Here is a 14,484-nt window from a genome sequence, read left to right as displayed (position 1 = left end):
TACCATGAAATGGCCTAAAAACAGCACAGTCACAGTTGGAGTGAATAAAAAGAGAAGAGATTGTCCCCAGCTAACCACCGTGCCATCTCTCTCTGTGTCTCTGCCTCGACAGTATCACCTCCTTAAGATCTATTTGCAGATATATGATCAGAGATAGAGCCACATCTGATTAAATCCCATGTACTGTCTCCAGAGTCCTGTACTATCTCGGCGCCCCTCAGCCGCCTTCAAGGACCTCGGGGCTCCACGCTGCCTCGAGGCTTTTCAGTCTAGCTTCATGCCGCATTTGGCCCCTCATCTCCATTGTCAAACACAATTAATTCATAGTGTTCTACCCAAACTAACCCAACTTCTGAGGAGTAAAGAAGCAAAACGCTCTTAATTACCAAAGAGAGCCTTGTGCCGAGGAGATAACTTGGGAACACTTCATAATCGACTTTGTCAGCATCCCACCCCCGCCCCCATTGTGCTTCTTCGACTTCCTCCCTCCTTCTTCTCCTTTCTGTAGAGGAGAAAATGGAAATAGGGGGAGTTCTTGTTTGTTATATACTAGAAATTCTGCAGGCGCATAGAAGGATTTGTGAACACAAACCCATAAAGACCGTGCGTGTGAACGGTCCAACTTTCCGTTCTGCGCATCACAAAGCAGTGTATTGACTGAGGTGAATTCTGGGCCATCCCTCCCACCCAGCGACTCGGCTAAGAGAAAACATTTCAGATAGAAGCTCCTCGCAACCATATGGCATCCCTCCTCTCGGTGAGATAACAGGAGTAGAAGGAGGATGAGAGAGGCGTAATGATGACGGTGGAGGGAGAGAGATACTGCTCTCTCCAGCAGCAGTCCTTTTCATATCCCCCTCCACCGAGGATGGGTACACTTAGATCACCTCCCTGCCTTTCAATCTCCCTCTACCTCCCTCCGACAATCACCTCCTCCAGGTTAGCCGCTCACCGCCAGGGGAGGGGCTAAGCCTGGCGAGAGCACAGTATCAAGCCGCCGTCCCCCTCCCCGTCCTCTCCGCCTACATCCTGGGGGTTGTAGCAGACATGCAGCCATTATTCCACAGCCTCTGACAAGCAATCTGTGCATTAGCTCACCGAGCGTGGCCCAAGCCCGGCCCACTCCCCGGCTTGGCTCGGCTCAGCTAGTAATTACCGACCACCACTCATCTGAGACCAGCCACTTCTCTCTATGTTTAGAAAAAAAAGCCAGCCAGGGAGGATTGTGCATCGATGCAAAGCCACCACCGGAAACTTGCTCTTACCTGCTCGCTTTACTTTTTTGGCCTAAGAAGTATTTGTAACTGACATCAGACGAGTGATGCAACCTGTACCCAACACATAAATCCCTTTAACTCTTTCATTAGAAAAATCCTCAGGTACACAGGAAGTGATGCCTTTTTACATTACCTACAGAAACTCAAACTTTAGTACAACTTTCATCTTGTCTTGGGACATTCCTGTCTCCTAGGGTAGCATTACGCTCAATCAAAGTAATTGCTGAGATCTGGGGACGCGGCACTACTGCCATGAAGTCCAGCGGAGGAAGAAATACTATCAGTCACATGATCAGACAGCCCGAAGACTAGATTACAGTCAATGACAGTCGGCACGCCCCCAGTTTGGACAAACAAACAGGAGTACAGACACCAGAACAAAGCAATGAACTGCTGTGGACGGTGGCAGCAGAAAAACATATTTTAGCCACCTAAAAGAAAGGCTCACCTGAAAAATCCAACATCCATTTAAGTGTACGCTATATTTAGAATATTTCCAGCGCTTTATGTTGACGTCAGACAGCCCTTTCCTTCTCCTACTGAACACCTATCTCCGGATTCGATACGATCACGATACTTGGGTGCCGATTCGATATGTATTGCGATTCGATATTATGATTTATTGCGATTTTTGTTAACTTTTTTAACACTAGACTTTGGGGAAAAGTTGAATCGTACACTTATAAGGACTTTTAATTCGAAAAATAACTAAATTAATACATTAACATGATTGATTTGCAGCATGTATGTAGTCAGAGATGTCTTGAAGTCAAATATATCAGGCATTATATATTCCATTTTTTCCAGCAACCCAAAAAGAAGAATAACAAATTAGTAGTATTTTCTTTTTAATTTAAAAGGGACATGTAATGTTTTAAACTACTGGTGAATATAATCCAATCAATCTTATTTCCATAAATATATATATTTTAAATATACAGTTCTCTTTGTTAACACTTTATTTTGAAAAAACGGACGTAGTCACGCCTGTTTACTTCCGCTAACTTCGCCAAGTCCGTCTCTAGCTCTCCCCGCCAGCTCCTCATTTTGCTCTCTTTTGCCATTCTTCTCACTAACTCACTCTACTTACCATCTTACTCCCATGTACTGTATTACTGTATGTCTTCCTCTTCTTCAGCCACTGTCTTCAAGTGCATGATCCCTCTTGTTCTTCTTATCAAGCCTGTCATCCGCTCGCTCCCTCTCTCCGTGCCCCTCGCTCCGTCTCTTTGACATTCTATCCTCATGCAGACTCGCTCTTTCCCTGTCCTACTCGTCTGTCATCCTCCCTTGCTCCTGTCATCTCTCTCATGTCCCCATTCTCTCAGTCCTTGTCCAACCTCTTCTTTCTTTAGCATCTCTCTCCCTCTCAGGCATTCGATAACTCCATAGCTGCCCTATGGCCAGTACCAAAGTAAAGTAAATTACATATCACTTTTCTTTAATAGCGATGATTTACTGTTTATCAGAGGGCTTCTCACGCCTCCGCGACGCCCGCGAGGCTATCAGCCACTAAGCCCCCTGGGTGATCCGACCAGAGGCGGGTGTGATTGTGGATGATAATGCCTTTAGAAATAGTTGTGCCCACCTCCTTTTACCCAGATGCCCTATTTAAGCAGCAATGAGTGTACAGCTCCTAGCCAGGATATACTGTGCTGTGTTTCCAGGCTGTAGGACAGCAGCAGAGATTTAGCAAGATGCAGCACATCTGAAGCACGATTTCTAGGAGGAGGATTCACATGCCCGAGTATAATATATGTTTGACTACGCAGTCGTCCTCAGGCTGCCCCTCCACTTCTTTATGCTGCTTTAAAGGGATGTTAATAATCGGTTAAACGGTGAAAAGAAATATTAAAAATTCATTTAAAAGCTGAGCAGAACTCAGAGCAGCAGCTTGTTACTTAAAGGAGAAAAGCTGGTCCACCCTAACAGCCCACTTTAAGTGAGTCTGAGCCGGCGTTGCAGATACAGGAAGTTGGCTCGGGTCTTGAACAAGCCCCCAGGAAGAGCGCCCGTTGTTTTTCGCCGTGGCCAAACGGCGGTACTACAACTTCCGTGTCCGTCACGTGATGCCATTGGGCCTAAAAATACTTTTTCCCGTAGACTTACACTGGGAAAGAGACGTCCGTAACTCAGAGGATACGTTTTTTTTTAGGTGAATCAGCTTCCCAGTACGAACACTTTAATAGCCCATTTAAATCATTAGATCCTAAAAGTTGTAAAATGCACTAATAGCCGAATCCATGACAGAGTTAAAACGGCGAGCACGAAGCCACCAGCAACGCTACATCCCCGAACGTAGCACGAACCAAACAGACACAGTCTCTTTGACACTCGCTGGGCAGACCGAGTAGCGTGGTGCCGGGCAGACCGAGTAGCGTGGTGCCGGGCAGACCGAGTAGCGTGGTGCCGGGCAGACCGAGTAACGTTGTGCCTGGCAGACCGAGTAGCGTGGTGCCGGGCAGACCGAGTAGCGTGGTGCCGGGCAGACCGAGTAATGTTGTGCCGGGCAGACCGAGTAACGTTGTGCCTGGCAGACCGAGTAGCGTCAAGCTGGGCAGACCGAGTAACGTTACGCCGGGCAGACACACGGCTGACAACCTCGCAACTAAACTAAATAGCTCGGAGGAGAGTTACTGGGAAAGTGGCTGCATGTGTCCTCGACAATTCACGCAGCATCGTGGCTACTAACTCTCCCGGACGGGTGAACTGGAGACTTGTCGGTTAACGGTTAATAATAGGTCAACGAGGGTCGGTTATCGGCTTAGAAAAAAAATTCAAAATTAGCATCCCGAGTGTCTTTACTCTCAGATTCCAGCATGTTTCTATACGTATCCCTTCATCACCCTGAGCTATTTTTACTCCTCTCTGTTGTGACATATTCGAGGGACTTCTGTGTGCTACTTTGTGCGTTCCATGTTCCCTATGGATTTTATGAGAGCATACTATATGGATTTAAATGAAAGAGACTCACAGAGTTAGGAGCTGACTACATTAGCCGTCTTGTCTCTCACAGCAGTTACAGAACAGTTACGCTGTATGTGCAGCGTCTCTGGCTGTCTCACAGTGAGGTTGCATCTAGGAAAAGGATAGAATAAAACGCTCACTCCAGGAAGTTGTGACGTTGACAATTCATGCAAATTCAACCAATCCCTGTGACTTGCGTGACCTTGCAATTTTGTCCAATCACTGCAACTACTAAGTCAAAGCCTCTGGTACTGACAGTCCATAGCTCTACAGGGTAACCTGTATTTTTAGCCACACTAGCGTCGTAGCATTTAGCTCGCTCCGAGAAGCCAGCAAGTCTTGTTTGAATATGCAGAACAATGACAGTCTTGCAATTGGCTGCTTCTTCCTCATCTATTTATACACAAAGACCTAAATATATTTTAATCATCCCATACCAAGCCTCTGCCGATTAAATGCCTGTCACCTTGGGGAGATACGCGAGGCAGCAGCCACCCAATCCCACCGTACCGGCCCAATAGACCCTCATCAATGTGCAAACCTCGTATGCTGTGCTGTCTACTACACACACACAGTAAGCTGTCGAAACACACATACAATCACACAAAGGGAAAGGCGTATGTAAATAAATGTTGGGGGGAAAATACACACTTCTTGAAAAGGCCACCTATCACACACACAAAGGTCATTTCACTGACACGTTTCATAAGCTATTACACACACACACACACACCCTCTCCTCTGCTGCAGCGCCACATCCAGCTCCGTCATATTAAGCGCAGTGATTGCTTGTCATGCAGAGGCTTCTCTCTCCTCCCCCACGCCGCTCCTCCGCCCCACCCCGCTACCGCCCGCCCGCCCAAATTGGCTCTAAAACCACATGTCACTTTTGATTTGACCCGGCAGACTCTGAAACAATAACTTCATCAGGCCCTGTTAGAGTCTCGTCCTGACCAGACAGCTCCAAAAACAAACGCTGATTTCCCTTCATCTAGTCTGGAGGGCACCTTTCTTCTTTTCCGCTCTGTCTCGGACGCGCAAATGGACGTCTCAGCGCTCGAGGCGCGTCAAAGACGTTGGCTGTATTCAAAACCACAGTATACAGTACATACTGCGTTCCTCAGTAGTATGCAGTATGAAGCGGTTAAAGCGAGGTATTTTGCAGTAGCACTGGACAAAAAAACAAACTCTTACCACTATTGCGATATAATCGAAAAATACAACTTACAATACAATTTTGTTGTTTATGTTATGTTTGTTTACTTTATAAGATGCTGCAGATTTAAACTATTTATTCTAACAGCTCATAGTGAAGTGAGACAAATGGGATCATCAACAAGGGGAGACGGGAAATATAAAACATCTATCAACAAAACTGCTTTTTCAGTTGCAGAAACAAAACAGTGGGACTGATCTCCCTCCAGATATTAGAGTCATGTTAAAAAGGGTCATGTTGTCTCAGTAGGATCTCTCTGCTACGCCCGCGGGCGCTTGTGGAGCTTTTCAACTCCAAAGAGGCAGATAATCACAGGCTCCTGTTAATTTATGATGCACAATAGTGTTGTGATATTTAAACAAAACTATCCGTCAACAAGGAAATAAAAGCCCCTCGTCTACAGACCGGTCTCTAGAGAGCTCCAGTCAGCTCATAGCGGTCTGTGAGCGTGACCGCCCGGCTGTCACGGCAGTTTTCGGAGCTTCTAAACTCGGAAAAAGTTGGAGCAAATGTTCGATTTTCCATCTAATATCGTGAAAATGTCAATATTGAAAATCTACACGGTTGATTTCTCGCCTTAGAAATGTTCAGAGGTGAATTTAGTGATGAAATAGCTACGAAAAATGTAGAAAAACAAGCCGTTTTTGTCTGCTGTAACCATAGCCTGTACCGTTCCAGCGCTTTGCATTGTGGGATACAGTAGGCGAGGTAGACTGGTCCAATGCATACTGGAGATTTTGCTTTTGTTTGCATACTACATGCTGCATTTTGGCCAAATCAGTACGTACTACTAGTATAGTTTGCACTTTCGAATACAGACATTATGACGTGCTGTAGTTGCAACGTAGAATCATATACATGTAGGTCGCCGGGCGGATTCTTGGACACTTGCATGTGCACCAACTTTGGGAGGTATAACTAATCCCCCCTGCTGCATCATAATCATAAGCCGCCGCTTGTCAATATGGCTTACTCATGCCTGTGTCGCTGGCTCAGAGTGTAACTGTGACACCAATAACTCCTCGGGAGTAAACTGTCCTGTCTGAACAGATCATCTTCTGACTTCTGAGTTGCTGCTCACACACAGCGAGAGTCGTTTTTTTTTATTTTAAAGAAACTTGAGGTTGTTTGGTAAACCAAGAAGACTGACTATGGATGATGATGATGTGCGTCCTCGACTTCTCCGCATTGCACGACCCTTTACTGGAGAGCGGGGACCGACTGGGGGCTGCTTGAAATGGGAGACCCTGTGGGCTGACGTGTGGGTGTGCCCTCTAGTCAAGGACACTGGAAGAGTGATACAAGGGGGACTGTAAGGTGTACTGAGACTGTTAATGTGCATTTGGGAGTGTGATGTTTCAAGGTTCTCTGTGTATGTACACCAGCATGGTTATTCGCCTGTATTTTTCTTGCTGATGTTCACAATTTGACAATCCATCCTTTCCCCCATTATCACTCCCACACCAAACATGCTTAGTGATGAGATAATAGAGTGCGACTCAGCCATTATGTCAACAGTGCATATGCCAGACATTAAGCCTCATCATTATGAAGTTAGGGGACGGGAGCCTGGTCCCTTGTGAGCCCCTTCCGGGCCTAATGGTCTGATGATGGGATGACACATGTAATGGCCCATCTCAGTGGAATGGATGTGTCTCTCACATATAGCGAACATGCAGGTTTTTACGCCCACACACATGCATTAATAGGCATTATTTGTCTGATAGTCCCACCCACCTGGGTGTTACACATATGTCGGAACGAGCGCGCCCATATAGACCGATACTAAATCATAATTACAGTGATGAAGTACCCTTCCAGCTCTCTTAATTGAAAACAAATGGGACCCAGCTCCGTCCCCTGGTGTCTCCGTGCTGATGAGTAGAAGGCTGTCCTCGCCGGCTCGCAATCCCGCGGAGGAAACAATAGCAGCATTCAAAAGATATCCGGAGGATTCATTCGTCATCATTAAACACAAAGAAAGAAGTTTCAGGGAAAAGACGTGTGCGTGAGGTGCAAATGTGCGGACATACAGGAGGAGCAGCTGTAGTCCTTCAGGCCCAGACGCACCTAGCACAGAAACAAAGAACTAGCGGCGACGAAGGACACCGGTTGCATCGCCTCACGTCACCTTTGTCTTTGGCAAACCGTTGCACTCGAACGCACTGCAGAGACTAGAGCAGAAGGCCAACCACCACGTAGGTTCTGCACCTGCGGGAGATGAATTGGCTTGCTCTCCTCACGTCCGTTTCTCTTCTCGTGCACCGATTTCATTAAAGCTGAACAGCCAATCAGAGTGATTTCTCTCACAGACGGGCGCCGCCGCTGTCGATTCAACATGCTGAATCGGCCGAAAAAACTCTGGCAGACTAGACACACCGTTAAAAACTAGGCCGACGGACGCTCACCGACGGCCCCAAACTGTCTGACGGCCTTAAAAAGCACCAAATCTGCATACATACAAACACTCCCATGAGGCCAGAGGGATCTCTCGTTTCAGAGGTCCGTCCGGGTCTATATTTTTCTCTCAGATGCACACATTAGTGTGGTATCCCTTTCACAAACAAACACACTCCCTCTTTCCTTACACCCATTGATTTATCCGTAAAAGCTCTCTGGCTTCTCCTCTAAGTAATTACCTCATCAGGTCTGTTTTTAACCCACATCCTTCCAACAGCATCTCGCAATCTCCCCCTCCCTCCACTCTCCATCCTCCCTCACATCCACATGACTCATAATAGGGGTCAAAGTTCGCACCGCTCCGAGTGGCACGGTGGGACATCCCCACGGAGAAAAACGTATAAATGAAACCATCAGCTGAAGAAAATACAGGCAGAAAAGCTACATGTGTTAGACCGCCCCCCACTCCACCCCTTCACCACAAGTCCTGGTAACACATTAGTATTGGACCCTGGTTAAATGGTCGACCCTATCCTCCCTTCATCCAGCTATCCATCCAGATGAATGGTAATGACCACAGAGAGGTAGAGCCTCTGCTGAATTAAACATTGCCTTCCAATGAGGATCTTATTTTTCTCCTTCGGATGGCAGAGCGAGGTGACATTTTTTTTTTTTTCCCCGGCCGGCAGAGGTACTTTATCATTGTGCAGCTCAGGTGCATTGTGGGGTCAATGACACAGACCCAGCATTGTTCTAATATATTCCATCTCAGGGCAAATTAGATGCATTTCGCTGTGAACCTCCAGTCTCAGGGTCAAGCCGCAACTGGCCCGGCAATTTATTTGACTGCCAGATTCAAGCTGCCTTTTCTGAGGAAGTGGCACGTGCCCAGCCACGTAATGTCTGCACCGGCTGCAAACCAGGGTCCAATCTCCCTAAAGTGTTGCTCAGGAAATCCCATGTGATTGAAACAGTCCCTCTATCTCCCCTGTCTCTCTGTTTCTGTATGACTTTGTGTTTCATGTTCGAGCTAACCCCGACACCATGACTGATTAGTATTCTTTGCCCTTTTTCTTTCCCCTCTTCCCCCATGGTTTCTCTTCTTCGTCACTTCTCCACATATCAGGTCGCCAGTTGACCATCTTCAACAGCCAGGCGTTCATCAAAATTGGTGGCGGTGGAGAGAAGGGGCGCCACTTCCAGGGCCAGATCTCAGGCCTGTATTACAACGGCCTGCAGGTGCTCAAACTGGCGGCCGAGGGCGACCCCAACGTTCAGACCCAGGGCAACCTGCGGCTGGTGGGCGACGTGCCCTCGGTGCTCACCACCGACACCACCTCCACCACCCCGCTGGCTGATATGTCCACCACAATCATGGAGACAACCACCACCATGGCCACGACAACAACCCGCAAACAGCGCTCGCCCACCATGAGGGACAGTGTCACACAGGTGAGCAACCAGAGCTAACAGAAGGCTGGCGTTTTTAGTCGCTGAGATATATCGGTGCAGTTACTTTTAAGTGGCGCTCAGTCAGAGGGTCCACTAAATAACTTACTATAAATTATAAAATAGTTTTCTATCATTAAAAAGTGCATATCTACAGATCTACAGATGCCGATACGTATCATGATACTAGGGTAATGATTCTATATATTGCAATACTGTAAGCAAGGTGATATATTTTAATTTTTTTAATTTCATTTTAGAAAAACTCTTAGTCTAAAGAATGTATACTGCATGCAAAAAACAACATGTTTTTTACCCCAAACTGCATGTGATTATCATAAAGTAGGCATGTCTGTAAAGGGGAGACTCGTGGGTACCCACAGAACCCATTTTCATTCACATATCTAGAGGTCAGAGGTCAAGGGACCCCTGTGAAAATCACCATGCCAGTTTTTCCTTGCCAAAATTTTGCGCAATTTTGGAGCGTTAATTATCCCTTTTTTCTCGACAAGCTAATATAACAACCTTAGTTTCATATGATACCAGTATCTTCACTCTAGCTTTAAAACTGAGCCCGCTTCAACCTCCAAAAGATAAAGAAATTAATGGCGTTAAAATGATTTTCTGTTAACGTGTTAGTAACATGTTAACTTCGACAGCCCTACTAAGAGTACAAATGGTAGTAAGCATAATCGGTGTTACGATCAAGAGCTCTCTCCCCTGTCAGTGGTCCCTGGCCCCAAAAAGTTTGAGAACCCCTGTTCTAAAGTTCCTCCAAAATCTCAAAGTTTGAAAGATTAAACAGCATGACCAAGTACCCAGATGCACATTTCAAAAGAAATCCTACGTCAACCATGAGGTCAAACAGTCGTGTCCTCGGTTGCAGTGTTTTTCGTGTGAGCATCCCCCATTCAGATGTTCAAACAGCCTGAGAGGGAGTCACATAACAGCTTTGTGCGGCTAGTCCTATTAGACCAATCGACGCCGCAATTTTGATTTGCTCTAAGAAGACACGGCTGGCTAAACGTGGCCGGCTGCTGGAAATTACAGCACATCCAGACGGATCAACAAAAGGCCGGAGGAGAGGGGGAGGAACGTAATGAAAAGGAAATCCAGCGGTAGCAACAGCACAACAACTTAGGGGTGCCGTAAACTTATATTTATGTCTCTCCTTCACACGCGTGTGAAAGGCTGTGATTTATGGCCTGGTGATTATCCCCCGTGTGCTGAGGGTAGCCGTTGCCATCGTGGTAAGTAACAATTAGCAAACAGTAGGGAAGCGTTGTTGCCCACATACTGGAGGATGGGAGAAGCGGGTCATCCGGACCCACTACTCTCATAAAAAGACCTAATAACAGGCTCCATGTGTTCCAGGAGGTGGGGGGTGTGCTCTAGTTCACGGCCAGTATCATTAGCTACAAGCTGTGTGTTGTGCAAAAACACCTTGCTGCATTGCATTTTAAAGTTCAGTGTGATCCAGATTATTGGAAGAGATGTGTCTCCTCCCGGATGTACATTACGTCAGCTGTTTCCATGGTATTGTAATCACCTTCTGTAATGTAACTACTTAAAAAAAGCCGTCTATTGAACTTCAACTGTCCGACAAAACTTTTCATGATGTCGCAGGAAACACAAAGGCAAGGTGCCCAATTACCAGCGCGTTCCTCTCATTCGGCCGTGTTCATTAGCCGTGGGAAGCTCATCCGAGCTGCTCGCGCTCGTCCCTGACATCCACAGAATATATTTAGACCGGCTCACTCTTTGTCCCTTTTATCATCATCATCATCTCAAACTTTAGCAGTTTTGAAAGTCCCATCTGTCTCGTTTTGCGGCAGCGCCAATTAGACTGAAGTCAAGGTGAGGCTTGTTGAGTGTGCAATTCATGCCACTTTGTATTTCAAACAGTTGCATTAACTCTTGTTTATTTGTTGTTTCTCCTCATCTTGTGTAGAAAAGGTCACTTAAACAAAAACTATGACGGTGGTCCCGCTTCACAAATGTTCTTTCAGTCGTGGTTGAGGCCGCCGTGTAATTACAAGCAAGTTTTTTTGGACTCGAAGGTCGGTCAAACTCCTTCACAGACAACACTGTCTCCAGCACGCCCAGTTGGCATGACTTATTTAGATGACTGGTCTGCGGTCTAGTGTTTCTGCGTCTTCTCTCTAAACATGAGATCAATGGAACCCGACTCTGAGATGTCACATGTAGCCATCCGCCCGGTTCAATATCGTATCTCTGGCCTCCAGACTTCTTGGCGGAAACATTCTCCCGTGTTCAGCACATAACGAGCTTCCACAAGCAGCGGTCTGTGATGTGAAATTGGCAGCCGTAGACGGGGCCCTGTTTGATAAATTATCTGGAACCATTTTAGTGTAGCAAAGGACTCTGAGTGTCTGCCTCGCTGTTGTTACAAGCCCTAATGTGTGCTGCGTTCGCTGACTGACGTTTATGTCGGGTCATAAAAAAAAGCACAGTCCCACCTTTTTTAGAGTGGCCTTTTATTGCTAAGAATCTATTTTTCAGCTATTGTACACACAATATAACAGCTTCTTCTTTATTATTATTATTATTATTATGTACCTAGCGGAACATAGTGTAATCGTCCCAATGGCCCGAAATAGCATTAAAGATGCAGAAAGAATAGACATTACTGATGAGTCACTCATCCACATACTTTAATGATGAAGACATTTCGCAGCACAGAAACATAAAAGCATTATTGGGGCGTATATTTGGCTGATCATTCATATCATTCAGTGTGACTGAATCATTTTTATTCTGGAGTTTGCGAGGCGGCGTTGAAGGCCCTGGCACGCTCGTCTGCTCCCCCTCGACGACGAAGAGAGAGAAAATATAATCTAAAAACTACACAGTTGTAGTTCAAATTAAGCAGAAACTCATGAAAGCTTGAGGATTGCATTGATTTTGAACAGCTGTTGAGGCACACAGTGTATGAAATCTTTGCTATTTGCTCTTCTAAGCACTCCCCGCCTGGAATGTCTGTCCTGGGAAAAAGCCTGTGGTGCACGGAGAGTGTTGTCGTTTGTCTTTATATTTATGGCAGCGACAGCAGTTTGGAATAAATAGGAGAAAAATGGGTATTTAGCATGAGCGGTGGTGTGTATCGACGCTGAACAGACGAGGAAGAAGCACGTCGTGTGCCGAAACTCAAAACTACGGAAGCCCTGAGAGGCAAGTGAGAAAAAAAATCTGATCTTAATAGTTTTCTCCCCTGTGTTTATGACTTAAAGAACAGGTGGGAAAAAAAAGGTTAAAATGAGTATTCCAACAACAAACACTTTAGAAAAATGATCCCGACAAAAAAAACCTGCCAACCTGTTTTCACAGATGAAAAAATAATCCTGGCAAAACTTATTTTTCCCACCTGTTGTACAGATGAAACATTTTTTAAGGAACTAAGAAAGATTATCCTCGCACAACCCCTTTTTTATTTACCTGTTCTTGAGTTATAAACACAGGAGAGAAAAAACAATTTAGATCAGACTAGAGTTTTTATTTTTCTCACTTGCCTCTCGGGGCTTCCGTACAAACTCTCATAAACAACTCTAACTCAATCAAAACTCGCTGTAAATAGATCAAATCTGCACAGCGTACATGTTGCACTATGAGTAATAAGTTATTTTACAGTAGATAAACAAACACCTGTGGTCATTTTCCATTAAAGTTGCTATTCAAATTTAAGAAATAATTGAGTGTCTTTGAATGCCACTCTGTTTTATAATGGGCAAACTAGGCAGAAAGTATAGAAGCAAAGAGAGGTGTTTTTTTGATAAATGTTCAACACAGGCCTTACCGGTAGAATATGACAATAGATTAGAAAAAAAAAAAATTGTCTGATAATTCATTAATGTTTTCTAATATTTACTAATATTTTTGGGATATTTTATTAATATTTTTTCAATATTTAACTGATATTATTTTGGATATTTCACTCATTTTTTCTGACATTTTGCTAATATTTTCCTGCTATTTTTGGGGATATTTAAAAAAAAAAATTGTCTGATATTTATTAATGTTTTCTGATATTTTACTTATATATTTTGGATATTTTATCAATATTTTTTTTAATATATTTCACTGTTATTATTTAGGATATTTAAAAAAAAAATCTGACATTTTACTAATATTTTTGGGATATTTTATTTGTTCAACACTTCAGTACTTCAGTAAATGTACTTAGTTACATCCCATCCACCACAGGTAGTGGATAAGCTACCACTTATAGCTGTTGTTACCATTTATTTGTTACTTATCATCGCCTACGAAGCTCAGATTGTTTTTCCCAATCGAAAGAAACTGACATCAGTGAGCAAAACGCAAGACCTATTTAAATCCCTGAAAATAATCAGGGAGGTGGACAGTGACTCAGAGGTCTGGAACCAAGTCAGATTTCACATTTTAAATCCCACACACGGTGGTTTTAAATAACGCAGACACAAGCCTTTATGTACAGAAGGCTCTGCTTTGCATAGTCGCCGGTTGTGTGGCTTCTCGGGAGCTCGGTGCAGTCTGGCTGTAGGTACGTTTGGTGAGACTTTTGCCAAGAGGTGAAACTACAGCTGTCAAAGTTAACGTGATAATAACACGTTGACGCAAATTTGTTTTAACGCCACTCATTTCTTTAACGCAATTTGTGATTTTTAGGTTGTAGCGGGCTCAGTTTCTTTCTTTTTTCAACATATTTTTATTATTTTGCGGGCTCAGTTTTAAATGTAGAGTGAAGATACTGGTATCATATGAAACTATAAAAACCTAATAAATCCATTGGTGCTAAATGCAGTACCTGTGAGGGTTTCTGGACAATATCTGTCATTGTTTTGTGTTGGTAATTGATTTCCAATAATAAATATATACATATATTTGCATAAAGCAGCATATTTACCCACTCCCATGTTGATAAGAGTATTAAATACTTGACAAATCTCCCTTTAAAGTACAGTTTGAACAGATAAAAAATGTGCGATTCATTTGTGATTAATCGTGACAAACTATTGACAATCATGTGATTAAAAATATTTAATAGATTGACAGCTCTAAATATAACGTAATAACGTAATATAACTTGAGTGGCTACTCAGGAATTATCTTTGAAGTAGAGACATTTGCAGGTAGAGCTCACACCGGGATCTTAACACTGTAGATTACAGCTTTATT

At 44.4% G+C, this 14,484-nt stretch overlaps 1 protein-coding gene across 15 annotated transcripts in view; it reads left to right on the top strand.

Annotated features, from left to right (window-relative positions):
* nrxn2b (neurexin 2b) overlaps positions 1-14,484 on the top strand; it is a 794,249-nt gene that overhangs the window by 759,671 nt on the left and 20,094 nt on the right. For all 15 annotated transcript variants that reach the window (XM_037758116.1, XM_037758114.1, XM_037758111.1 and 12 more), the window contains one exon: positions 8,987-9,312. In XM_037758116.1, coding sequence (XP_037614044.1) covers positions 8,987-9,312 — 326 coding nt within the window. The remainder of the gene's footprint in view (positions 1-8,986; positions 9,313-14,484) is intronic.

Source organism: Sebastes umbrosus, chromosome 22 (genome assembly GCF_015220745.1).
Source record: "Sebastes umbrosus isolate fSebUmb1 chromosome 22, fSebUmb1.pri, whole genome shotgun sequence".
NCBI lineage: Eukaryota > Metazoa > Chordata > Actinopteri > Perciformes > Sebastidae > Sebastes > Sebastes umbrosus.
This window is presented reverse-complemented; position numbering and strand designations above follow the sequence as displayed.